At 34.6% G+C, this 25,019-nt stretch overlaps 2 protein-coding genes across 3 annotated transcripts; both read left to right on the top strand.

Moving 5' to 3' along the window:
- The first annotated feature begins 192 nt into the window (after positions 1–192).
- Positions 193–16,129, top strand: LOC137398876 (uncharacterized). Its single transcript, XM_068085045.1, has 5 exons — positions 193–272; positions 443–545; positions 9,258–9,646; positions 13,250–13,358; positions 16,021–16,129. Exons 2-5 carry the CDS (start codon positions 497–499, stop codon positions 16,101–16,103), a joined length of 630 nt encoding a protein of 209 aa, XP_067941146.1. The 5' UTR covers positions 193–272; positions 443–496; the 3' UTR covers positions 16,104–16,129.
- Positions 16,130–21,681: 5,552 nt separating this feature from the next.
- LOC137398772 (uncharacterized) lies at positions 21,682–24,039 on the top strand. 2 transcript variants are annotated; one of them, XM_068084953.1, is made up of 4 exons: positions 21,682–21,747; positions 21,945–21,995; positions 22,311–22,391; positions 23,355–24,039. In XM_068084953.1, exons 2-4 carry the CDS (start codon positions 21,980–21,982, stop codon positions 23,693–23,695), a joined length of 438 nt encoding a protein of 145 aa, XP_067941054.1. In that variant the 5' UTR covers positions 21,682–21,747; positions 21,945–21,979; the 3' UTR covers positions 23,696–24,039. The 2 variants fall into 2 exon arrangements, with proteins under 2 accessions (XP_067941054.1, XP_067941053.1); XM_068084952.1 differs by having other exon boundaries at positions 23,241–24,039.
- The last annotated feature ends 980 nt before the right edge of the window (positions 24,040–25,019 follow it).

The raw sequence follows: 25,019 nt of genomic DNA, 5'->3' as shown, positions 1-25,019 counted from the left end.
ACCTACTCTACATTTAATACGATCGTACGAGTCCTACATCTATGACCACATCTTGTGTGTACCGGATATCAGAAACTCTTATGGCGTGTCTCCTGAACATATTGGCGAAGAAAAGAGAGATCAATGTTTGCCCAATTTATTTTTGTTTACATGAAACCAGGCTACACGATTGGTTTCGATGGCTCCAGTTTAAGCGTATCCTTGCTGGTTTCGCTCAGCTTTAAATTGTTCTGAGCTAACATGTTTTTTTCTTAAACTTCAGTGGAGGAGTTGTGAGTATATTTGATTTGCTGGTTACCATTTTAACAAGCTTTTTACGCTTTCTAGTTCCAATGCAGCACTTGTAAAGCAACTAAATTTAAGCTAACAGCTATAGTTTGTAATTCCTATACGTTCTTTTTTATTTAATGACCACTGTTGATAATATAACTACTGTGTGAAGGGTATTCAACAAACGAGGAGTCGCTAAATGGACGAAAAATCATAAGGAAGAGGAATGACGATATTAGTGATGGGCTGCACCACATCAATACATGACCAGACAGGTAAGTTCCACTCAGACTACATTACAAGCGGTTTGTTTTTGTTGCACAATGAGCAACCAATTTTTGGTTAGCTGATAGGCTTTGCTAGTAATAAGCTAATAATTATTAGTTTGTTTTGATAGACGTAGGTTTTAACATGTGAGTCATGTTTTGAAGCAAAAAAATTACTTTGAAGTTTTTCTTCGAAGACGCTTTTGAATTTTAAGCCATGAGCCATTAAACAGATTTAGGAGCAATGTACATGGTCAACTTTTTGCCGTGCATTTTATTGAGTGTCAAATGAGATAGATTATGATAACTGATTTCGGCCCGTCTTCATACATATTAGTGTCTTCTCTGACAAAACCCTACTTATTCACCTAATTTGTTCTATGGCCAAATTGGTATGTTGTCAACTGTTAGCTCATATACTTTGATATAAATACGCTATATATTACAATTCATAATTTCATCCCACATCCCAAAAGCCCACGATAACTCCTTAATAGCAAGCAATCTGCCACAAAGTATCCACACAGTTAGGTATCAATTGAATTCCTATACATTTCACATTAGAGAGCGCTTTTAAATACTGTGGATGCCTTAAATAAAGTTTTTCTATGGCTCCAAACATATTCCTATGTGAAAGTTAACAGGTATCTTCAAGTGAGTTATATGTGTGCAATCCCTCAATCAATTGTGATGTCTGCTTAGCTTACTGCAAGCAGAGGCTGGACATGTAAGTGACAAAGGAAAATTTTAACCTCAGATGGCAGGGAGCAACTTAAGGTTGGATGTCATTCCTTCTTTGGGAATTGAACTCCAACCTGCTGTTTCAAGGTCAGGCGTCCTATACCGCTAGGCCATGGCCGCTCTCAAATTTTTCAACTTGTAAAAAAGTTGTTTTAGATACAACTTAATCAAAATCCGGTGTTTCACATAGCTTACAAAAAAGCAATAGCATGCGCTGGTTATATACATAAGCGTATCGCTCAAAGTTAAAAGGCAGGAAGAGTAGATGATGTTGCCAATAGTTACAATGATACTAAGCACTTGCTGGAATTAGGTGATTAGGACTTTGTGAGCATGTGTGAATTTACTTTCTATAAGTCTTGAGTGGCTAGCTAGTCTGACTGACTTCATCAAATAGGGTGTTGATAATGATTGTGAGATTATTAGCCTATGAAATCTGATGATTGACCTGATCAGTATAGACGACTATTACAGCGACTATTACAGCGCTGACAAAGCAGAATTTAGTGTCACCATTCTAAAGACTGCAACACACTAAGCTATTTTATCGCAGATGTCTTGAGGAGCGCGGAGATATTGCTGGTGGGTACCCAAATACATTTGGACGATTCACCAGCGAGCAATAACATGTGGGCGTTTGCAAACAGCCAATAAATTTCGTATCACCAGTTTCTTCAGATTTAATAGTTTTGTGTAAATATGGCGCCTTCTAAACAATGGCATAGGGCCTACACAATTTATGTTTTTGTAAAGACATACCTTAATATCACAGAATCGCACAAGAAGACATAAAAAATATATTTACCATTTTTAAGATGGTCAACTTGTGCAACGATTGATTCCCAAACATTGTTTTTCAATTGAGTATTCTTGCAATTTTTGTGTGTTGTGTCATTCAGGACTTGGTGCGTTCTTAGTAAATCTATGAACAATTCAGTGTTTATTTTGATGTTTCAGCTGTGACAAATAGCAACATTTTGTTGTAAGTTAGTAAACATTGACACAGAAAAATTAGCAGTCAGAACATTGCATTCACGAAATCGAAAAAAATAATCGAAATGCACGTCGTGTGTAACTAAGTTCTGGTTAAGCGAGTCTAGCGTTATCGTTAGACTTGCGATAGCGGAATCCAGCGCAGATTAGCATCCCGCATCACAGTGTCGTACTAAATGTCGCGTTGCATGTTTGCGCCTTTACTCATACTCAGGATAGACAAAACTTCTGACAGACATGGTAGTAGCTAAAGTGAGCTTGTAACAGTCAGAGATTTGAGAGCTGCATAGTGATCACTAGTTCCTAGCAGCCTAGTGATCTGCTTAGTGATCTAGAATGCCTGACCTTGAAACAACAGGTTGAAGGTCAATTCCCAAGCAAGGACTGACATCCAACCTAAGTTACTATCTGCCAGTTGCAATACTGTAAAACCTTTATTTGAATGCCATAGCGCTGTATTTGTCAACCCTTCCCTTTAGAGAGGCACTTTATTAAAGGTGACATTCAAATGAAGGGCGGTGTTGCATTTTTCAAACACCTTGTCAGAATATTTTGGAAATAAATTTAACCTCTTCATGGGCGAATCAAATATTGCCTATATTTTGCACTCTTCTTTGGGCGGCGCAATGTTAACTTTTTTGGACGCAAGGAATTTGCTAACTTACCTCCAACTTGTTGTAGATCTCTAAATAAATATGCACAGGAAGGCTGATAAATTTCTCTACCTGTTGATACCGATTACTTACAATTAATATTCAATACTCTCGTAGCCTGCGTTGCAGTTTTTTTGGAGCTTTCAAGTGCATTGTTTCATTTTAAATTTGAATGCATATTTTCATTTTATAATTATTTAACAAGGTTGCATTAAAGCTCATTGGACACATTGATATGCTCACTACAGTTTGCAGCCAAAACCGGCTTTTTATGTGCAATAGAAGAGGAGTTACGGGCATTGACTCATTGTAAGCTGAGTTCAGATCTTTGAAACAAACAAATTTGCATCATTTGCTCGGCAGGTTGTGGACTGATTGTTGCTGTTGTATGGAACCATTTCATCTTCATTTGGCTCTTCAATACCTTCCGTGTCTGCTAACCTCAACTCTTCTATATAGCGTCTTCGATATCTATACTGTATATATCGAAGATATACAATATATATCGTAAAAATATATGATGATATATCGACATATATCATCTTCTATATTTACTGTATATACGCTGAATATAGTCTTATACAATGTATATAGCGTATATAGTTCTTCGATATTAGCGTCCAAACAATTTTTTGGAGCAAAACTTTTAAGGGTTGCATAAAAAACTTCGAATTTCAAAATTTGACAAACTTCGCGAAAATAATTATAAACTATTAGTCGCATGCGCTCGTTATTGTCTGAAAATATCAGTACAGATTCCATTGTAATTACGCATAAACCATTTTTGTATGCGTTGAAGTATCAAGACTGTGTTGAAAAAGGACTTACCATTAGCCTGATACAGTTCATATTTATTTTTGGTGTGTGCCATTCAAAGTTTTAAGGAAAGAAAGACGTAAATACCTGCATTAGGAAAATGGACTTCGGCACAAACAGAAACATCGAACAAATAATTTTTATTGATATAATTGAGTCATTATTAGTACGGTTTTGTGGACACTTTTTTACGGATCACTTGCTTTCATGGGTTTGTAAACATGAAGAATGTTAAATAGTGGCTGTCAAATAGAAGTTGCGTTCAAATAAAAGGTGCCAGATTCATCTATTGTCATTCTCGTTAAAGGTCGGGGTTGTTCTCTCCTAGAATATTCATCGACTATGTGCAACAGGAAACATCACAGCTGTCAAACTTTCCTAATACTTTGCTGAGCATCCATGACAGTCTGTGCAATGCACTCCGCGACGGTTTTTGGCTGTCGCGAATTGCATAGTCTATATTTTCCTTTATGATAGTTGCTGCGGGACTAGTATTACATCATTTCAGCGACCATATTCTGTATGCCGCAGACTATTTGCCGATGCAAACTCCTATGGGTGTGTGGTACTGTGAACAATGCTATCATGGTCGATCACTGATGCATTGTGGGATTAATACCAACATACTACGTTATAGTGAGAACCATCATTTCGTCCGACATTCATGCTGCCATGTTTGTCAGCGACGCTTTGTGACTCGCATGCTTTCCCCGGTATATTGATAAATAATGCCTGTCTGGAAGTACATTGATCCCTTCCCATTGTTTGTTTGTAGAGCTTTAGTAATTCCTGGTTACCCGATATAATGTTTATTGACTATCGGTCGAGCCTCACACCTGTTCAGTACTAATTTAGTCTATTTGCACGATAGGAAAGGAAGGAGTGGCACCAGCGTACATGGCACACCCAAACATAATAGGAACTGATTCAGCTTATAGAAGTGCCTTGTTTGTATAGTAAGCGTTTTGAGTGAATGTCACGTAAGGCTTCAGCGATCTGCGTAATCAGTTGAAAGGTGATTAAATATGGATTTCTTTGTAGTGCCTAAAAATAGGTCTTATCAACACTTTATTACCCCTATTATTGTTTCTTGCATTAGTTTGTTTCTCAAATAATGTTTCTTGTTTCCATAGAAACTCAAAAGTTGCAAAAGAAAATAGTCTTCTTTATTAAGTACAGTAGACGCTCTTATGAAGGTCAACACTCCATTTCAGGCGGAATGTTTTCATGAATCAGGTAACATTCCCGAAACAATTCTCTCCGCGAACATCTACATAACATAGATTTCTCACTATGCGAACAGTAAGATGCACCTTACTTGCCTATCCGCTCCAAGATCTTCCCAAACTTCTCTTTTTCGTGCTTCTAAGAAAAAAATCTGAACGTACCTATTTGAGGTAATGACTGTACATCATTTTAAGGTAATGGCTGTACAGCAAAAGCAGTTTGTTGGTTAGTGTCGATAGCTTTTCTCTTTTTTTATCCTTTTCGCTTGTTTTAGGGTTCATATTTACAGTGATTTGAAGTTAGGTTGGGGGAGCACACACCTTTAACGTCAATTTTAATCAATTTTGTCACTACTCTTCTGGATGGAAAGGTCTATGCTGCCAAGAAAAAATAGAGAATTATGTTTATGTCTAAAAAATAGAATATATCACTACTATGATAATAGTAAGTTTATCCATCGCCAGGGTTAGATGTCAATGTGAATGATTGCTTTCTGCCAGACTTCAGTAGTGGCATTCAACTTAGTCAACCTACATTCTAGCACATATCGATCACCTTTAACCCTTTCGTCGGCGAATTTTCAAAACTAAATCAGACTCCCATGGGCGAATTAATTTTCCAAAAAATCAATTTTTTTCAAAAGGTTCATACACTTTTCTGTGTGTTATTATGTGCATATCTCTACGTTTAAAGGTGCATATGTATACATGTATATGTCCATAGGCATATATATATATTATAAACAAATAAAAATGTATAACATAAAATATATGCTTTTCATAATAATTGTCTATTTACGAATGATATTTTCGAAAGCATTCTCCTTTACAAAGGCCCACATCACAGTCTTTGCACCATGTACTTATTCGTGTAACAAAGAGCTCCCACAAAAATGTACTTCCTGGATTGACAGGCTCAAAAAACTTTTCAAAATACTCTACTGGTTGAGCATCTACTGGAGTAAATACTGGGCCTGTCACTGCTATAAACTGTTGAATTGTAGGAGATTTATCTCTGTTTATGTTGGTTATATTCTTCCAGGCACTGGCATCACTCCTACTCACATCCTCATCATTACTGCTACCAGCCTTTTCATCACTGTCACTTCCTGATGTAAAGTCATTACAATCACAATTCAAACCTGATTCACTGTCATCTCTTGCTACTAAATCTAAAAAGTCACTGTCATCTCTGAATCTCTTAGTAATTTCGGTACTAGTACTTGCTTTATGAGAATAATCTCGGGAGGTTCTTTTAGAAGTCGCCATGACGGTAAACTAAAGTCAAACTCTCAAAAAATTCGGTAAATAAAAGCTAAAACCGAAGCAAGAAAAATAAAAGTTGATAAGTCATTTAGAACAATTTTCTAATTTTTTTCGAAAGTTTATTTATTCATCACTGCTAAAAACGATCGTTTTTTTCAACCTTGAAGTCAATTTTTGAGGCTAACTGAAACTACTATATCGTAGCTTGCTATTGGTAAAAAAAGTAAACAAAAAACGGCATTTAGCTAACCAGAAACGGCAATAATAAAATACGTTACCGAAACGACAAAAACGTCGCACTGCCCGCGAAAGGGTTAAGTATTTATGAATAATTATGCAGCTACGTATTATCTGTGCTTTATTGTGTACATACTTATTCTTTGTGCTTAATTGGCACACTTGATGGTCTCTCACAGCTAACTAGTCTACGGTACTAGTACATATGATGGAGATGACCGGGTGCGTCATGGTCTCTCAAATGTGCGGCAACAGAGAAAGCGATGTTTAAGGTTAATTATATATATAAATATATATACTTATATATAAATAAATATATAGATATATAATAAAGTATATATAATTTATTTAAATAAGTATATATAATACTTTTATATGTATTTATAATTATTAATTATAAAAATATCCTTGTTTTTTATAATTAATAATTATAAAAATGAAGGATATTTATAATTAATAATACATAAGCCCTACATATTATAATTATATATGTATGCCGGACATATTTATAATTTTTAATTATAAATATATATATTTGTATTTATAATTATTAAATAAAATATTGTAACAATTATAAGATTTTTTTTTATATAACTATATATATATTACTGGGAGTATTACTCAGTATATATATACTGATGATTATATATATATTTATCTTATATTTAATATATATTATATATCTTATATATACTATGTATATATCATATTTGTATATATATATATATATATATATATATATATATCTCGTTTATTGTCCTCAGAATATTTGATATTGGCGTGTGGCAATGGAACACGTTCATTGCTCTGTACTATAATTCGAGCTGTGATCACCGATATGTCTGAAGCCATGCTTGAAGGTTAGAAAAAAAATATTGCTTTCAGCAAGACTTGAACTTGATACTTTTAGCTTGATAGACCAACATTCTAACACCTGCACCATTTGTGAACTTACTAATTCTCGGTACTTTATCAGCGCAGCTGACGCTCACTTGCGGCATGTTAGTGTAATTAACTGTATTATCCAATAGCCGCCGATCTACAACTAAATATTGCAGCTAGAAGAACACGATAACACTTTCATTCTTATTGTTTCATTTATGTTTTGTTTGTCTATTAATAATAGTATGTAAATTATATTACAACTGAACTCATGAAATTAGGTGAATTACTATATTATATATTTTATTATTATTATATATTTTTATATGGAACAGACGATATTATCGTTGTTAACCCAGAACACGGACTATGGTCGACACGGCCTTTAGTTAGTTTTCTCCGTGTCTGGACAAGTTTTCCCGGGTTTTACCCGCAGTTGGTTATATATAAAAGAGGCTCGCACTTTATAGCGGGGAGTCGGGGAGTTGGTGTTTGGACACGATACGGTAAAATACAAGTATTTTACCCGCAATCAGTCTTATTTATTAAGCCGGATTATTATCCAGGGGTAATTTGATACAACCCGGCATCTATTTTAAGGACACAAAACCGGACTACAACATATTACAGGGCCGTTGTCCGGACTACGCCACACTACACTCAGTGGCCAACATAGTCAGTAACAACAGGTAGTAACGGACCGGGTATAACTTTAAAGGCAGTGGTCCGCAATCCATTACACTAGAGTACCAAGCTACTAGTATTAAGAAATCTCATTTTGTTATTGTGTCTGTTTGTTTGTTTATATAAATGTTTTGTGGCTCTATAATTTTGGCCGATTTTATAAAAGTTCCCATGCAGGTTCGTCTTGCCTTTTGACAGGCTACAAAAAATATTTGATGTTAAGACTCTGTCTAGCTTGTGAGAACCAGCCTCTTAAAAATGAACTTCAGCTAGTCTTTGGAGGTTATATCAGAGGTCATTGGTATTTTTCTATCATGTTGACATGATTGGAAAATGTCATGTCTTCATGTGTTATGAATTTTTAGTTTTATGACAAAACTCTATTTTGTCATAAATCATTCATTTAGTCACTAGTGGATCTCTATATTTTAGAATAGCATATATAAGGAGTTGTCATATCTTATCATGCTGGAAATCTTTACAGGCCACGTTCTTGTGATAAGTTTCTAGCACAAAGTTTTATGTGATTTTTCATACTTGTTATTTCATGTTATTGTTTTGAGTCTCCAATTATTTGTGTCTTTGACCTTAGGGCTGGTCATTGTTTGGACTCTATTGAAAAAGCTAGATTGTTTTTGTAACATTCTCAAACAGGCTTGCTGTAGCTAGCAATAACCTTGCACGCATTTATACCAGGCATGTTTATAAAGTATCACCGTATATCAGGGTTGTCTTCTCGACAATTAATTGTCGGTCATGTGCACTGAAAACCAATGATATCGCTGTGTTTCGCATAATAACTGCCACCCGCCTTGCCGTTTCGAAAGTGCTGACCTTCACCAGTACGACGGATTTCGGAAATGTTTTGCCTGCAACTCCTTGCAAATTTTGAACAGCGGCGAACTAATGCATTGAGCGCCGGCAATTAACAGCGGTACTCGGCGTGTAGGTTCCCATTTCACCGCTGATAGCCCTGCGATCCTGACACCGGTTCTTGCAGCGTATATGGTAGCCAAGCTTAACTGTACACATAGTTAGGCTATTACTCAGGACAATCTCTCACAGCGCACTAGTTTGCCAGGGTACCAGTAATAATAATAATAAAATAGCTACGTCTGGCAGCAGATATCAAGCAATTATGTTATTTTTGCTGCTTCTGGTTTGGTTTACATAGTGCATTGTGAACACTGTCAAGCCTTGTATTCTATATAAATTGTTTGTAGAATCTTCTAGAAACAAAGTTGAACTTCATCCTATAATAAAATCATATAATGGAGATGCAGGGCACCGTAGCAAACCTAGCAGCTCACTCAAGAGGTCAAGAGTAGCCCCTTTTCCTGTCAATGATCCCAGCGACAATTGTGAGGCTGGAGGGAGAGTTTCCCCCACTTTGTCAGATAACACTGAGACTAATAAGTCGGTAAAAAGGGTGGCTTTCACAGACAACCCTCAATCAGAACATGGTTCTCAGGCTACAGTGACTAAGATTACATTTGTCAACGGGGGTGGGATTGTTCCCATCGTGAGTTCACCGACAGATCTTAGACACGCTCGCAAGAAACGAGAGAGGAACCTCCGGAGACGTCTGCTAAGCAAACTGGGGGAAGCTGAGGTCAGAAATCTTGTTGCCGATGTGTCTATAGCCGTGTTCCTGTGCGGATCCTGTATACTTGTGTTCATGTTTGATTTTAAAGTTGCGGGTGTATCCTGTGGGTTTTATAATTTGTCTGTGGTCTTTCAGAGCTTGGTAATTGTGACTTGTGTATTGAGCTAGATCACAGCGTAAAGAGAATCATGCCATCAAAGAGCACGATTGGCTCCAATATAATGCTCTTTTACTTCCTGTGGCATAACTCTGCTTTCTATTGGATCTGACAGAGACTATCTGCAAACGAAAAAACATCTGGTTAAATTTGCTGATAAAGATGGAGCTGTTTGTGATTAGTTTCAGAAACTATACATGTATATAGGGTGACTATTAACTTCTGTTTTGGTTAAGTCTAGGCAGTTTTTTCTTCCGGGCATTTTTTAAACTGCGATCAAATTTTGTTGAACTCAATTTTGAAACATTCCGGTAACTAGATCATCTAAACCAACAAACAAACTCTCAAATGACAAAAAAATTTCTATACTTTTTTGATAAAATATCCTAGAATTTGATGTGATCATGTCTTTAAAGTGGTTATTCACTTTAGAAATATTATTATTAGAAATATTATTCACTTTATTCACTGGCTTTAGATATCTAAATACAATGTATTCTCGTAAGCATATTCTTCCTACATACAGTGGTCTAACATAGTCGTTATCGTAGCAAATCACCTTCATGCTTTTACATTTGTCTTTCTTTGGAAAATAAATGGCTGAAGCCTGCCTGCTTTGAAAGCCCTTTCGGATTTATTTCACATGAAGCGCGAACATCCAAACAAATTCACTTCCTACGGCGAGATTCGACACTTTTAGATACAAATATACATTTTTCACATTGCACGGGTATTAAAAACAGTTTGTAAACGCTGCCAGTAATGTAGTTGCTAATGGCTAATTTGACTAAGCTAGTATACATATTGCTAAACTTACTAATAAGAGCTGTGAGAGCAAGCTTTAGTGATGTGTCGTGTAACGCAGTGTTGTTCAGCGAATTTCAACCCAGAAAATCACTAGTGTTACATGCTACGAATTTTTGTCATATTTTTCATCTTCATGGCATGTAAATTATGGCTTAAAACGTCGCATCTTTAATTCTTCGAAGCGATTCAAACCTCCGTTTCCATGGGGTATTTTTGAAAACATTGTATCAACAACGAAGTACTGCGTATCATGTAAACATCAATATTCGTATTATTGCACAAATCCTTGCGATCGGATGTTGGATTTTGTTCGTCTTCATTGGTGAGGTCCTTACAGCACCTCTATGCAGCTCTGTTTTAACGCACGTGTTTTAAAATATTATCTCCGAAATAAAAAATATTAACTCCAAATTTGAAGAAAAAATTTCCTACAGGCATTAACATTTGACCTTTGACGCATTTAAGGAGTGTCAGCCGCGATATAAAATATGCGCTCCGTTGTAGCTAAAAGCGCAACAGAGTAATATAGAAAACACGGAGTTGTGCGACAATTTCGACGTAGCACATGAAATCGACAGCTATGAAAAATTGGGAGTTGTGCGACCACTCCTGCGTATCATGTAAATACAGTCATACTTCGACTCACGAGCTTAATGCGTTCCGAGACTGAGCTCGTATGTCAATTTACTAGCATGTTGGTGCAATTTATTTATGTATAGAACAATTAAATATATATTGATTGGTTTCTATACTCTAAAAATGCAAATAAAACACTTAAAACAAGATATTGTAACAGAAAAAACATGTTGGTTATTGTTCTAATTTACCACATGCTTTCAAAAAGCAACAAATAAAAAATAATGCAAGGAAATGTGATTAATTAAAATGTAAAATTAAATACATACAGTAGCAGCTAACTCTAGCATTTGCCAGGGAGGGAGATATAAGTGTTATCCTTCATTACAACAGTTGAATTTGATAAATTTGGATCTTATCAGTCTTGAAAAACAAACTTAGAAGCAAACCTAAAAGCAAATTTTCATTTTTAACTTGACGTAATTAAAATTTCTTTGGCGTTCATAGTTGGAAGTTTCTCGCTGGTTAGCTCATTTTTCCTTTGTTTCGCTTTCACGACTAGCTGGCCGTTTTAAGATAAACCTATCTAAGGACGTTTGCCTTTGTTGCCCTTTGCGATTAGGACGAACACTGGTGTCGTCACAAAGGAGTAATGCTCGACCACTAGCCAACTTGTCCGAAAGTCTATTTCTATAATTTTTATAGATAGCACCGGCCTTTTCACATAGGCCTGTTCGCCATTTAACCACCGGCCTTTTCGCCTTTATTGAAACATCGTTTCAGTTACGCTGTCACCGGCCAATTGTTTATCTTTTATCCAATGCCTGAGCAGTCTCTCCATCAGCGGTCGTGAAGATCGCTGCGTCGTTTAGAAACTATGGTTAGTCCTTTCGCAAACTAAATGCCCCGAATATAACCCTTCGGTTTGATAATTGTAGATGTATTTCTGTCATATTGCTGAGCTAGCTCAATCACACATACACATTTCGCATATTTTACAATAATTTTCCGTTTAATATCAATTGTTATCATTTGCTTTTTCTTTCCATTCTCTTTCATTTTACTGGCAAACTTTTGGTCTACGCACCGTACTTCTAATTCACATAATTCTGCACTGAAAATTGCGCACAAAAAAAACACGGTACAAAAGTATAACCGGAGTAGTTAAAAAATACAGAGTGATGCTGTTCTCATAAAAAACCTCCGGCATACTTCGCAACTGACTCACGTGCTCGTATCTCAAACATTGCTCGTATGTTAGTGCTAAAACTTGCTTAAAAGCTGGCTCGTATCTCAAGTTTCTCGTACGTTAGAGCACTCGTAAGTTGAAGTATTACTGTACATTTATTCCTACGATTAAAACGACAACTTCGAAGCTCAAAAATTCGTAGCGTGTAACACTAGTGAATGACTGTGTCCTATGAATTTATTGTATCCTATTTTTATTTATTAATTTATTTGTATCCTGAATTTATTGTAGCTTAGCTGGTTAGATAGTAGCCTTTTGAGTGGGTGGTTCAAAGGTCTGATCAAGCTCAAAGTGGATTTATTATTGCTAGTTTTTAATCGCTATAGTTGGACATACACACAACACACAGACTTGAAGACTTATATACACTATGTTTCCATGACCCATATGATGCGCAAATTTGAGCCAATCCGCAAGTTGACCGCATCATAAAAACGGCATAAATCCACGAATTAAGGGAGCTTTGTGATTCGCAAAACTTTATCGAATCCATCATGTTACAGATCCATCATGTCGGGTCCATCGAATTCATCTATTCAATTTCAAACATTTTCAATACTTATGTTCATCCTTTCTCGGTCGAGTTTCACGTATTTGCATCGATAATACGTGCATCGCTAATTATTACTTTATACCGTACAATTCCTTACCTTTTTTGAACAAGGCGCCAGAGTCAATCCGTATCATGTGAATGTCTATAAAAACACTTAATTTACAGGGTAACACAACTTACACACTACTCCAATCCACATGATGCTCGTCATGGAAATATAGTGATAGATACAGTGATATTTTTCACCAATAGCAATGTTGTTTATAGACTTTGTCAGAGAGGCTCCTTCAGGAAAGTGAGAGGTTGTCCCTCACCTCCTCGATGTCCAGGGCTACCTCCAGGACTGGCTCCTTTTCCATGACCGACTGTGATAGAGGTAAGGGTGTTCTTCTTTCCTATTGGTTCTTGCTTCAAATTACATTGTCGGCTTTTTAGTGTAAAGACATCACCGTGGTAACACAGTTTTGCGACACCAAAAACTTCTACAGTCATAACAATTTTGGGTGTCCACAAAATCTTGCGATATTTCATAATCGACCAGCGTTGATGCATTGTTATGACTTTGCGCAGTGTTCATAATAAGAAGGGTTTATGGCTTTTTTAAAGGTAAGAGTTACTGATGATTCGAACTATTGTCAGCTTGAACTTGCCACAACCTAAAGACCCGTACACACTATCGCTCAAATCGATGATTAGCTGTACGATTGACTGCAACGATGGGCTGCTATGACGTCATATTGCGATCAGCCGCCAACGTAATTGTTGCTAGCGACGATGCGATGGTCTTACAATATGTTGAACTTTGAGACCCATGATCGCAGCTGTTAGCATCGTGATTTGGCTGGTTGTTGGCAGCATCAGATCCAATTTCAACAGTTTTGTAGATTGGTGTCAATTCATATTCGCAAGCATGGTGATGAACTACGATTGTGATGAATTACATAATCAGATAATTAAAATATAATAAAAGGACCTGCTTAAATTACTAGAAATTTTTAATTGGTTGTTGGTAAAAACAGCCAATCGGTGTGTTCCATCACACAGCTAAACGTTGATGTGAGCGATAGTGTGTACAGCCTTTAATCCATTGAGCCCTGGCCGTTCTTGTCAATGTGTGTCAGTAACCCAGGGAAATTTGTCCAATGATCCGAAGTTTTTAAACTTGTATTAATTATATCTAAATGTGCTTATAATGCAATGGAATTTGGTAAAACACTAGTGAAAAAGTCAGGCAACCCACAGAAAATGTGATCAAACAGAAAAAAACAGTAGGAAAAACCGAAAAAACCTAACGAATCAAACAGAAAAAAACCTATGTCACCATTATTCGGGCTGGAACTATAAAAATTCATACGATTTAAAAAAGACTAGTATCATATCTATCGAGCACACGTTCATCATCATTTCACGACTCAAAATAAACTATAAAATTATAATTTTTTTTTATAAAATACTTCGTTGGCATAACATCCATCTATAACCTACCAACAAACGAGGCGTGTCATATTTTTTGCGATACAGCTCTAATAAAGTTTTCTATGATAATGGAAGAAGTAGACAAAGATATTTGAAAACTGTTACAAATGAAAGTGAAATTTCTGGTCTAATATCGTGTTCAAAAATTAATTTGATTGGTTTGCGTTGTTACTTAGAAACAGCTTTTGTAAACAGAGCCATGTGAATGCCAGTATTCTGACTGCTAATGTTTCTGACACACCTTACGCAATGCAATGCCGGAATATCGGCGTTAGGGTTCAAAGGGTTAATGCTTAAAAGTTGACATGCAACAAAATTCACATTACAGTTATTTGGTGTCAGAAAGTTCACCATGTCTTACTCTGCTGTAGATGCAAAATATGTGGAAATGTGGATTACAAGCTCTTAAAAGATCAAATACGAACAGTTAACTGCTTGGCCTTCCACGCACACGGGCATTCATGAAATAAATGCTTCTAATTATCATGAACACAAAACAGTTTTTTAAGTTGAAAGATACAAAAATATTAACAAAAATTTACAAGTTTTTTTACGTAGTAATAATATCACGTTATATTACAAATAATCTAACTTTAGTCTGGTGATTTTGGGAAATAGTGAAGCTGTAAAATCAACCTCTTGACTATTGGCTAATAATAATAATCAAATAATAAACTAAATAGTATAAATAGTATAAATAGTAAACTAAATGCACATACACTAAGCAGGAGAGTCAAGTGCTCATTTAGAACACAAAATGTATGCACTCAGCATCTAACCACAAAATGCAAATACTAGATATTTATATTGTATGACAGAACTTAGCAGTCATCAGGGCACCTCTAGCTATAGACATTTGAGTCTATCACAGGTTAAAGATGAACTGGTATAACATTTTAGTGAATTTATCAAAAATTGTCAGCTTTTTTTATCATGTGCGATTGCTTTTGATGTTTTACATGTAGACTATTTGACTGCCGGATGCTTCAAGATTAACATCAATAAAATTTAATTGTGGTTCAAATGCTCAGATCAAGTGAAAGTGTGATTATGATGTCTATAGTTGCAAAGAGACTGACGGAGTAGAGATGCGTAACACTGCAACTCGACCGCAATAGCATATATCAACTATCGCAGCAGATAATAGCTAGTGTGATGTCATGTCGCATATATTTTTCCGTTGGTCTCTTTGTAATTATAGACGTCAATATCACACTTTCGATTGATCTCAGCGTTTTAACCACAATTAAATTTTATTTATGTTAATCTTGAAGAATCCGGCAGTCAAATCACCTTAAACATCAAAAACAATTGCAAATGAAAAAATATATCGATACTTTCTGATAAAATTTAAAAATTTGTGTGAAAGTTCGTCTTTAGCGAATGCTTTACTCGCTTGAAATACATTTTTTTAACTTTACATTTTTTTTCAAATTTCAAATTGTTTTTTGGTTAGATAGATTGAAAGACTGTTCCAGTTTTGCTGAGAACCGATCTAGGTTCTAAAAATCTATGTAATTACATATTACTAGCCTGACTAACTTTATGGATGTTCTATGCAGATGGGAGTGTGACCGATGCCGCTGACTATCGACCTGCTGACAAAGATGCTGCTAAAAATAAAGAACATTCCGGATCTTTGTAACCATTAGTTTTTAATTATTGTTAATTAATTTCTCCTCTGACTTGTTAAGCCTAATATGTAACATTCTTAAAACTTGTATACCTAATGTATTATATATAAGATAATATATACTATTATGTTATGATACATTATTATATATAAAATATATCTTATATGTATCTTATGTTTAATGTATAAGATAGTATATATTATTATATTATACTTAGTATATTATTATATATAGGATATATATAATATATATTATATATAATATATAAGATAGTATATATTATTATATTATATATAATATCTTATTATTATATATAAAATATGTATATCTTATATATAATATATAAGTTTATTTTTAGACATTATTTTAGGTCATATCTGAAAGCTGATATAGTTCCCTAACTCTATGTTATTTTGTCATTGATATTTTGATGGTCGCTGTTGTGCAAGCCAATTGGTTAATGAAATTAAGGCAATCTTTAACCAAGACACATACCTAACATACTCAGTTGTATTTAGCTGTGGGCCTATCTTCTTTACTCTGAAGCCCTCGTACCCCGTCCCTATCTTGACAACTAAGAAGAATTCTGCTATCACACTCAGTGCTCTCAGATTTTAGCTCAATAATATTATGTCTAAGTAGTTAGTAGTTATCCACTCATTTGTTTTCTGGTCAAGATTTGACTCAGTTTTGGCAACTGCAAATTAGTTTTATTATTTTTGTATTTTATTTAGTTATTGCCATCTGGTAGCTTCTGCAGTTTTTTTCTTTCGGAAATATATGTCTGAATTATCTGTGAAAGTACCTGTTATAGAGTTTCACCGATGTATTGATGTTGCTAACAATATATTTTGCGACCAAAAGCAACAGTAGCCTGATATGCCGATCAGTCACTGACTCAACTGTTCGTGCAGTGCTTTGTAAAGTTTAGCGCTCAAACGTAGGTTGGTGAAGAAGTTAACGGAAAGTAGCAGTTTTAAGTATTTATGTATACGGTATACATGTACCATGTCATTATAGGTGGTAGACGTGTCATTATACAGTATATAATATATATGGTATATAGAAATATACGGTATATATAGATAAATGCGGTGTATATAGAGTATATACATGTATATACCATAAACGCTCCTACAACCTAAATAATTCGTTCTGCAAGTGCTTACGAATTATAAAATTCATAAGCACGTAAGTACATGCTTACGAATTTGATTTTATACAAATGACATGAAGGTGTGCACTCTCCTTAGCTTATTGTACAATTACCGTAATCATGAACTCTAAGCCAAAGGAAAGGCATAGGAAAAAAAAGGAAAAGTTGTCGATGTAACCAATCCATGTAGCTGTACTCATCACACTCCCTACAAAAACAGTCTTTCCTGTTATGAGAAACTACAAACGCGATTTTTGGCTCAAATCCATCATATGATCTACATGTGGGGTCGCTAGACTATGTGTTTTAAAAGTTCCTGTTATGCGTGTTACAAGTCAAAGACTAAAAATACATAATGACTGTTGTTTATTGTTTAACAAACTTTGCTGTTCAAATAACAAGTAAAAAATGACAAAGTTGTTGTATTACTCTGCCCGCTTCAGGGGAAATAACTCAAAATTCCAAACTCAATTGCAATGCTACACTATCATCCGAGTACATCTCTAAAGTCTCCAGTAGGGGGGACGAGTATAACTGGAGTGGCTCAGAACCTGGTCACGTGACGGGGAATTTTCTGTTTTGTCTAATATTTAATATCTCATGCCAAATCTTATCAATTTTTTCGAGATTTGTATTTTTTTATACATTTCTCTATTTTTCTATACATTTTTCAAATACCTCTCTATGTACAATAATCTTATGCAAGATTCTGCAACTATTTAGGCACATTTTTGCATAATATTTTATCTTATATTTCTTAACAGTATTGAGTTATTAGTAGTGGGTTATTGCAATATTGCTGTGATAGAACATAGCATTGTGGCCAGTGTCTAATATTAATCATGATATATGACTAAATGCAACTGGGCATGTGCAAGACATGTGACAAAAACAGAAAATTCCCCCATCAAGTGACCGGGTTCTGAGCCACTCCAGATATACTCGTCCCAGTAGGGGAAGATGGTATATTTGAATACTACTAGTTAAATCAATATTGTGCTTGCTGTGCAAGAGGGAGAAATTCTAAATTCTAGCTCAAACCTTTTGCCGTGTAAGAGGGGACAATTCCAATTTTAAGCTTAAGCCCATGCAAGCAAAGCCTAGCCTCTTTTAATTGGAAAAGTTACTAAATCTCTCAACAATTTTTACTATCTTCAGTGTATATGAAAATACAAACTGTGTAAATATCTATTTAAACCAAAAATGTCAATGAAAAAAAATATAAAAATTGTTTTTAAAATAATTGCACTGAAAATCAACAAATGATTCAGAACTCCGATTAACACGAGTTGTTTTCTCTTTCAGAATCAGAGATTGAGTCTTATCTTTAACACCTGAATTGTGAGCACTATCTGATTGGTCGATACGCTAATAACACCTATTATTAGAATTTACAGCACTGTTCATCTCTAAATTTTGTTTAATTATAAACTTAAAAAACTTGAAATATTTGATTTTCGATGGTTAAAAAAGTTGTCCTAAATAGAAAAGTTTTGAAGCCAAACAGTTTTAGCGGCCGTGGTGAAAGGCATGGAGAATATGTGTGGGAAGTTTAGACGTTGTCGGCCAAAAGATTTGAAAAGGTCAAAGTTTATGCAGACTAACGGACAATGAACAGAATGAGATTCAATAAAATAGAACTGTAGCCTACTTACCTATAATAATTACATGTATTATTTTATATTATTATTATATTATTAAAAGTAATAATTATATTGAAAGAGTTTTTTATTTATTCTATGAATACACTCACTGTTTGATGGTGTATGCACTTTGTAGAGTTATTAAAGTTTATGCAGTTTTCATTCCACAAACTGATATACGTATACAGCCTCCACTTAATGACAACTCGGGAGTTACGGCAACCTGTCAAAAATAGTTAAAAATGTCAAAAATATATGATAATATATAAAATGCTAATAGAAAATAAAAAATACACCAATTTCTTCAAACTATTAAATCAATCATGAATATATGGATGTTACTTTACATATAGAAGTAGAGTACTGACCAAATGTGCCAGCAACTCTATGAAAATACATCTCATTTGTCAAGCTAAACCTAATGCAAAAACCTGTGGGATTTCATCCAAGCGTAAGTAAAAGATTAAACAGATAAGCCAGTACTCCTATGAAAATACATTCAAACTGTGCAAGCTAACCAAATATTTAATTTTGTCATACTTAATTTAAAACTATGTAAACTATTTAAATCACAAATCAGAGAGCAAATAATAAGCCTGCTCACAAAGACCTATAAAACTCAGTCATGTTAGGTATACGTATGTTGTCTGCATAGCCCACAAACAGATGAAGACTAGTTTAGATGACTCAGCTTCATTTGGTAAAGAAATTTTGCCAATTAAAAATCAATTTTCTATGCAATAATATTTTTCGGTATTCATCCAACGCCAGGCACTCACTTAGTATTTATTATAACTGAAGTCGTGTCCATTCCTCTGAAACCAGCGTTAGGAAAATGATTGCGTCATGATCTTTAACACAATCATGATCTTCAAAGGTGTTAGCTGATGCGTGAAGCACGCTATTATAACCAGTTGGCATTAAAGATTGAAAGATGCAACAAGAATAATGTGCACAATTGTTTCTTAGTATATGGCAAGTAAGCTGTGCCGCTTAGTGGTTAGCTCACCTTTATGCAGAACTAGTGGTTCCATTTCTAGTTCCATTCCATTTCAAAGCGAATTTGTCGTTAGTACATTTTAATCACTGTAGCTAAACACACAAACAACAAATAAACATTAAAATTAATATACTGTAAAACCTCTGATTGAATGCCAAGGCGCTCTAGTTTTTAACCCCTTTCTCTATAGTTGAGGTAAAATAGAGGCTGATGTTGTATTTTTCAAATGGCTCGTCAGAGTTTTGGGAAGATAAATTTAGTCCTTTCATGGGTAAAGCGATTGTCGTCTATATTTTGCCTTCTTTTTCCGATAGAGCAATATTAACCCTTTTGGATGCAATAAATTTACTAACTTACCTCTAACTTGTCAAAGATCTCTTAATAAATATGCATTGCAAAGCCGAGAAATATATCTACCAGTTGATTCCTATACCAGTTGATTCTTATCAGTTGATTCCTATTCCTGCGATGATATTATAGCCTGTGCCCTGCTTTGCAGTTTGGTGGAGATCTTCCATTTTTATTTCATTCCAAGTTTGAAGGCATATTATTATAATGCTGCATAACAACTCCCTGCACTCATTGATATGTTTGCTACAGTTTGCTTCAATCTTTTCAACAATGTCTTTTGATCTCAACTCTTCTTCTGCACTGCATAACTAAACGATATTAGCGTTGAAATTTTTTTTTAGCACTGCAAAGCTTTCATGCGCTGCATTTTGCACAGATGCAAAGCGTAAAAGTTTTGCTCGCTAAGCGCAAATTTTAGCCTAAAACTAGTTGTTCATATCCCAGCGTAAATGCAAACCGATTTTCAAGTACTTCATGTTAGAAGTAATTATAATAACAAAAGTACACTTTGATGGCTAGTAGAAGAGTTTGATAATTTATATAAAATAGTTTAGTTCAGTAAAAAGAATAATAAAAAGAAGCAAGTATCGAGTTCAGAAAAATAAAATATAAAAAACTAAAAAAGATTTAGAAGCGTCAGCCCGACCCTTCTGGGTTGGCTATAAGTAATGAGAGCTCACAAGTGTTAAGTGACTTTCCGCACAAATCAATGTTTGGGAATGATATTCCCTTTCCTAAAAATACCATGGTAAAACGTGTTATGATTAACTCATGTTATCACCACCACAGGTAATTTTAATTTGTTTCTTTTTAGTTCATTAGAATAATTTACTTACTCATTAATTAAATTCATATTTATGATACAAGATGAAGGTTTTTCATACTTACTTCATTCTTTGGTAAACACTTTTAAGTCGAAATTCATATTTTATCATAAATTTTTCATGTTTATTCATTGCTCTTTTTAATTACACACTAGAGAGTTATCCACCCTCTAAACGATGTTTTTAATTCACCAAATGAACCATTTAATTGTGTATCATACTACCTTTAAAGTCTTCATGGTTCAATGATTATTTTATTCAGAAGGTTTTTAACTCTCAGATAATAACCGCCTTACTAGATATGACGACATCCTATTTCCGTTGAAAGCCTCTGTTACAATCATGTTTCAGATATAAAAAGAGGTATATTTTGTTGCAATTATTAATTTTCAAATATAAAAGAATTTTAGTTTTATCTAATCTCCAGATGTTATACAATGTTATACAGATTAATAAATGATTAGTCTCATTCTAGAAGTCTCTAGAAACTACACAACGCTATACAGTTTCATAGATAATTAAAAGCTGAAAGCTATAAAGCTCAGAAAGCTTTCCCAAGCATCATAATTAGTATAAAGCTGTTATTTATACTGCTCATCTTCTATAGAATTGTAATTATAGTGTTAGTTCAGCTTCTAGTCGTGGCTGAAGCAGCAGTCAAAATAAATATCAAGAAATCTGGTGAGTTTTTGATTTTTATTTCAACCTTGATATTAGGATACATTAGGAATGCTAAAACTGAATTTTACAAAATTGAAGAACTGGTATTTACGAGTGATAATTAAGAAGCACTCATAACTTAACTGTTGCATTTGACTATTTACATGTGCAACATCCTTATGTTCAATATTTTCATCAAATATTTATATTTATTGTAGTAAACACTATGATTGGACATCTATAGATATGTTTGATGGCTGATAACCAAGGTGAGTACACTAGTTTCTAGCAAATCAAATATCTCAGATTTTTGTATAACTTTTAACAATGATGTTATTCTATTTGCTAGTTGATTGACTATAATAGGTCTGACTGCTGGCTGGTTGCTTTTCGAGTGTTTTAACTGAGATTAAATTTTGTTGGTTTTAATCTAGAAACATCATGCCAGTGAAAACAACAACATGATCTTTTCAATTTTCAGAAGCAACCGCAAATGATAAAAAATACAGATACTTTTTTTGATACAATATAAAATGGTTTTGGGCAAGTTCATTGCTAATCCACTTTTAACTTATTATTTTCAGACTTAGGTCTCCCTACAAAGAGTCCAGAAAGCTGCCATGAATGTGCCTTTGACAGCTCGAATGAATGTGTTTGTGGTGAAGGTATGGTTTGTTTATTCTACACATTTAGTTACGTGTCTATCTATTGTAGAAAAAACCTAAATAAGTTAATATGCTGTTTTGTAATATTAAAGCGATTAAGTCGTGTTATAGTTCAGGGTGATTAATGTTCAAATACTTCCTTTAAAGATGCAATAATATGGATTTAAATCACAATCAGCTTTATCATAAAGTCAAAAGTTATCAGAATGTTTATTATTAAGAACTATTTGTTTAAATCGTTTCTACTTTTTGTAAAGAACATCTAAATAAGTTAATTTTTTTAATTGTTGTATAAAAGCTATCAAGTCATGTTATATGTCATATGTTATATGTTTATTATATGTTTAAGTATTCTCTTTAAAGGTACGTCAGTATCTAAATTGTATTCAGCTAAGTTATAATGTCAAAATTATCAGAATATTTAGAAACAAAGATAGGTAAATGACATCTACTGAAAGGAAGCTGACAGTCTGCTAGAACGTTTTACAATGAATGCCAGTTAATAAAATAATTTATATATCAAAGCCAAATACATGAGCTACATGTTGAACTGTAGTATTTAGTTGTTATAAAATTCTGGAGCATTTCAGGAACTCTAGACTCTTGTTTAGGTGTAGTTGAACTACTAAACAAGATAACAAAAAGGAGGACATAATGACAGCTTGGAATGTAAATATAGAACTAAAAGACGCATGTTTGGTTAAACCAATTGTCAATATATGGGACACTTATCAGTGAGGCCATATGACAGCAGCTACGTAGTTATAACCAGTGCGAATATTATTACTAGTATTGTTTGAACACTTTGAATGGTTGTCAAATACCGTAATCAGTTTTTTAACATTTCAGATAAACTAAGTTTGAAGCTGAAAGAGCTTGGAAGAACGTGGGCACAAGAATTGCTGGGTTTTGAATGTGGCACTCATCCAGCTATAAATAACTGCTTTATTGATTCTCTCGCAGCCCATTATCAGGATCCTGAAATAACTCCAGTCACCATTTATACAAAGATTAGCGAGGAAGCCAGAAAAATGGCCAAATACTACGGAGTTTTCCTTCCAAATGGTAAAAGGGATTTAGAGTCTATGATAAGTCGATTTGAAGATGAAGGTGACTATGAAGAGCTTTACTCACATCTACCAGCAGTGATTCGAATTGCTGAAAATGCTCTTGAGAAAGAGATTATAGTGTTGAATGATGAAGGCGAAATAAAGTCTTTTGGGAAAGATGAGAAGAAAATCACTAATGAAACGATTGTGATCGTTGATTATGGTTTAGAGTTCCGTGGCACTCACGTAGCTTAACATTTTGTCTAGTTGCTTTCTCTTGTTCTGGTAATCAAACTATAATATCCCTCAAGCAATCTGGTAAGAATTATACTGTATCTGAGTTTACAATGTTGGCTGTTAGTATATAAAGCAGCCTTTACTGGTGCCTTTTCATAGTCCGTATTTTAATTAGTTTACAAAAATAGAAACTAAAGGAATCATTAATACAGTTTAGTATGTCGCAGACCAAGTAAGAATAGAAAAATAACATATAATTGTATTTGAACATTAGGTTCTATGGAATTATATGTATTTTATTACCGATTTTTGATAAAAAATTTTGTGTAGGCATCTTTTTATGCTCTGGTAAACGAGTAATATAAACCAATAAAAACACTTTGGAGTGGTGTTCTTAATGAGTTCTACAAAATAACTTAGTTGAGGATTGGTCAGACTCAACATTTGTTCTCATCATGAAATACCAATGGTACAGAAGTAGTTGATTATTTGTACTGGTATCCTGGCAGTCTAGTGCAGTGTGAGAGATAATGCTTTTTTGTATTTCGCTCTCTCTGTATATGGGAGGGCAAGTATACTTGCCCTCCCATTCTCTTTTGCACTCTCACTCATCCTCTCTATGTCTCTCTCTCTTTCCCTCTCTCTTTCCCTCTCTCTTTCCCTCTTTCTTTCCCTCTCTCTTTCTCTGTCTCTCTTTCTCTCTCTCTCTGTCTCTCTTTCTCTCTTTCTTTCTCTCTTTCTGTCTCTCTTTCTCTCTCGTTCTCTCTCTTTCTCTCTCATTCTCTCTCATTCTCTCTCATTCTCTCTCATTCTCTCTCTCTCTTTCTCTCTCTTTCTCTATCTCTCGTTCTCTCTCTCTTTCTTGTTCTCTCTCTCTCTCTTTCTCTCTCTTTCTCTCTCTTTCTCTTTCTCTCTCTCTCTCTTTCTCTCTCTCTCTTTCTCTCTCTCTTTCTCTCTCTCTTTTCTCTCTCTCTTTCACTCTCTCTTTCTCTCTCTCTCTTTCTCTCTCTCTCTTTCTCTCTCTCTTTCTCTCTCTCTCTCTCCTCTCTCTTTCTCTCTTCTCTTTCTCTCTCTTCTCTCTCTCTTTCTCTCTCTTTCTCTCTTCTTCTCTTCTCTTTCTCTCTCTTTCTCTCTCTTTCTCTCTCTCTTTCTCCTCTCTTCTTTCTCTCTCTTTCTCTCTCTTTCTCTCTCTCTTTCTCTCTCTCTTTCTCTCTCTTTCCTCTCTCTTTCTCTCTCTTTCTCTCTCTTTCTCTCTCTCTTTCTCTCTCCTTTCTCTCTCTTCTCTCTCTCTTTCTCTCTCTCTTCTCTCTCTTCTCTCTCTCTCTCTCTTCTCTCTCTCTTC

This window comes from Watersipora subatra, chromosome 6 (genome assembly GCF_963576615.1).
Source record: "Watersipora subatra chromosome 6, tzWatSuba1.1, whole genome shotgun sequence".
Lineage (NCBI taxonomy): Eukaryota > Metazoa > Bryozoa > Gymnolaemata > Cheilostomatida > Watersiporidae > Watersipora > Watersipora subatra.
Note: the sequence above shows the minus strand (reverse complement) of the source record. Positions and strands in the feature narration are given on the sequence as shown.